General features: G+C 34.0%; 1 protein-coding gene across 6 annotated transcripts in view; it reads left to right on the top strand.

The window, feature by feature from the left end:
- HERC1 (HECT and RLD domain containing E3 ubiquitin protein ligase family member 1) overlaps positions 1-1536 on the top strand; it is a 197326-nt gene that overhangs the window by 146349 nt on the left and 49441 nt on the right. For all 6 annotated transcript variants that reach the window (XM_019504392.1, XM_019504388.1, XM_019504391.1 and 3 more), the window contains exons 45-46: positions 257-525; positions 1051-1103. In XM_019504392.1, the coding sequence (XP_019359937.1) occupies positions 257-525; positions 1051-1103 (322 nt within the window). The remainder of the gene's footprint in view (positions 1-256; positions 526-1050; positions 1104-1536) is intronic.

Below are 1536 nucleotides of genomic sequence, written 5' to 3'. Positions count from 1 at the left end.
ACTCTGAGCCTTTTGGATAGAGTGGGATATAAGTTTAAATTAAATAAATAAAAATAAATCTATTGAGGAAGTTGTGTTTTATCATGAAAAAAGGAAAAGACTTCTTTGCCCCACAGTAAGTTACCTAGCTTTGGTCTGCCTCTAAGTCAAACCTAGGTAGCAACACTTAAGAATAGGAAAACTTTTATTTTTTAACATGAATATATTCAATTACATATCCAATAACATAATTTCATATACACATCATCTTATACAGCATGTTTGCGAGTCGGAAGACAGAGAAGAAGTGGTGGTTTGTGAATTGTGTGAATCCAGTGTTGTCAGCTTTAATCAACACATGAAAAGAAATCACCCTGGCTGTGGTCGTAGTGCAAATCGACAAGGTTATCGTAGCAATGGTTCTTATGTGGATGGATGGTTTGGTGGTGAATGTGGAAGTGGAAACCCATACTATCTACTGTGTGGTAGCTGCAGAGAAAAATATTTGGCCTTGAAGAGTAAATCTAAGACATCATCCTCAGAAAGGTATGGAAGAAAATTGTGGTGGGAGATTTAATTATATATGACTAAAAGGGAATAATTCAAAATGTCTTGAGTATAGGCATTTTAAAATCTGACCAGCTGACACTGCAATTTGTACAAGAATTCTTTATAATAACTGCAATTTAAAATATTTTGATTAAATTTTTTGTGGAAAAGGGAAATAACTTTAAAAAGTATTTCTAAGTATTTTGCTGACCATTCATTTCAGTTTTCTCCTGGCCAACAGCTTAAAAAAATAGTGTAAAAGCTTCTTTTATTTAATTAGGAAATATTAGGATTGGACAGACTTAGGATAGACTTAACCCTGTGTTAGGATTGGACAGACTTAGGATTGGATTTTATGGTTAGGGTTTTATAATATTAGAATATTCCATTATTATCTTCAAAAACATTTTTCTGTAGGACATGTAACTACTTATAGTTCTAGTCTCAAAGTCATGTGCGGTTAAGATTTTTTTGAGCTATTTTATTTATATCCTTTTAAAAAAATGTTACTGTTTGGTGTAGGTACAAAGGCCAGGCTCCTGATTTAATAGGCAAGCAAGACAGCGTCTATGAAGGTATTTCTTTGCTCTGAGTTCTTTGAAACACCATGTCATTTTTATATAGCTTTGCTTACATATGTTTTAAGTTTTTAAATATAATTGCATACAAATACATCTGTAGTTCAGAGTATAATCCAAGCCATACACTAAGAATAATTTTAGTATTTTTCAGGATAATTTTTTTTCATGTCAGTTTCAGTATCTTTCTGTAGTCTTTCTTATGAATAGATGAAGTAGCGTTTGGTTGATTGGGCTATTGGTTTTAATTGCAATTTGTTTTGTAAGGGACTACAGGTTGAAGGCAGATTCACCTTCCTTTAGGCAAGTCTAGTAATTGGCAGATGCGAAAAAGCAGAGGTGCAACAGGGCAGATCTGCGCCCTGAGCAGAAACAGCAATGGGCATTGCCAGCTGCTGGTGACAGTGGTGCAGCTATTTTTGTTCCCCCT

The sequence above is a fragment of the Gavialis gangeticus genome, unplaced genomic scaffold, assembly GCF_001723915.1.
Source record: "Gavialis gangeticus isolate Ggan-Ray unplaced genomic scaffold, GavGan_comp1, whole genome shotgun sequence".
Lineage (NCBI taxonomy): Eukaryota > Metazoa > Chordata > Crocodylia > Gavialidae > Gavialis > Gavialis gangeticus.
Note: the sequence above shows the minus strand (reverse complement) of the source record. Positions and strands in the feature narration are given on the sequence as shown.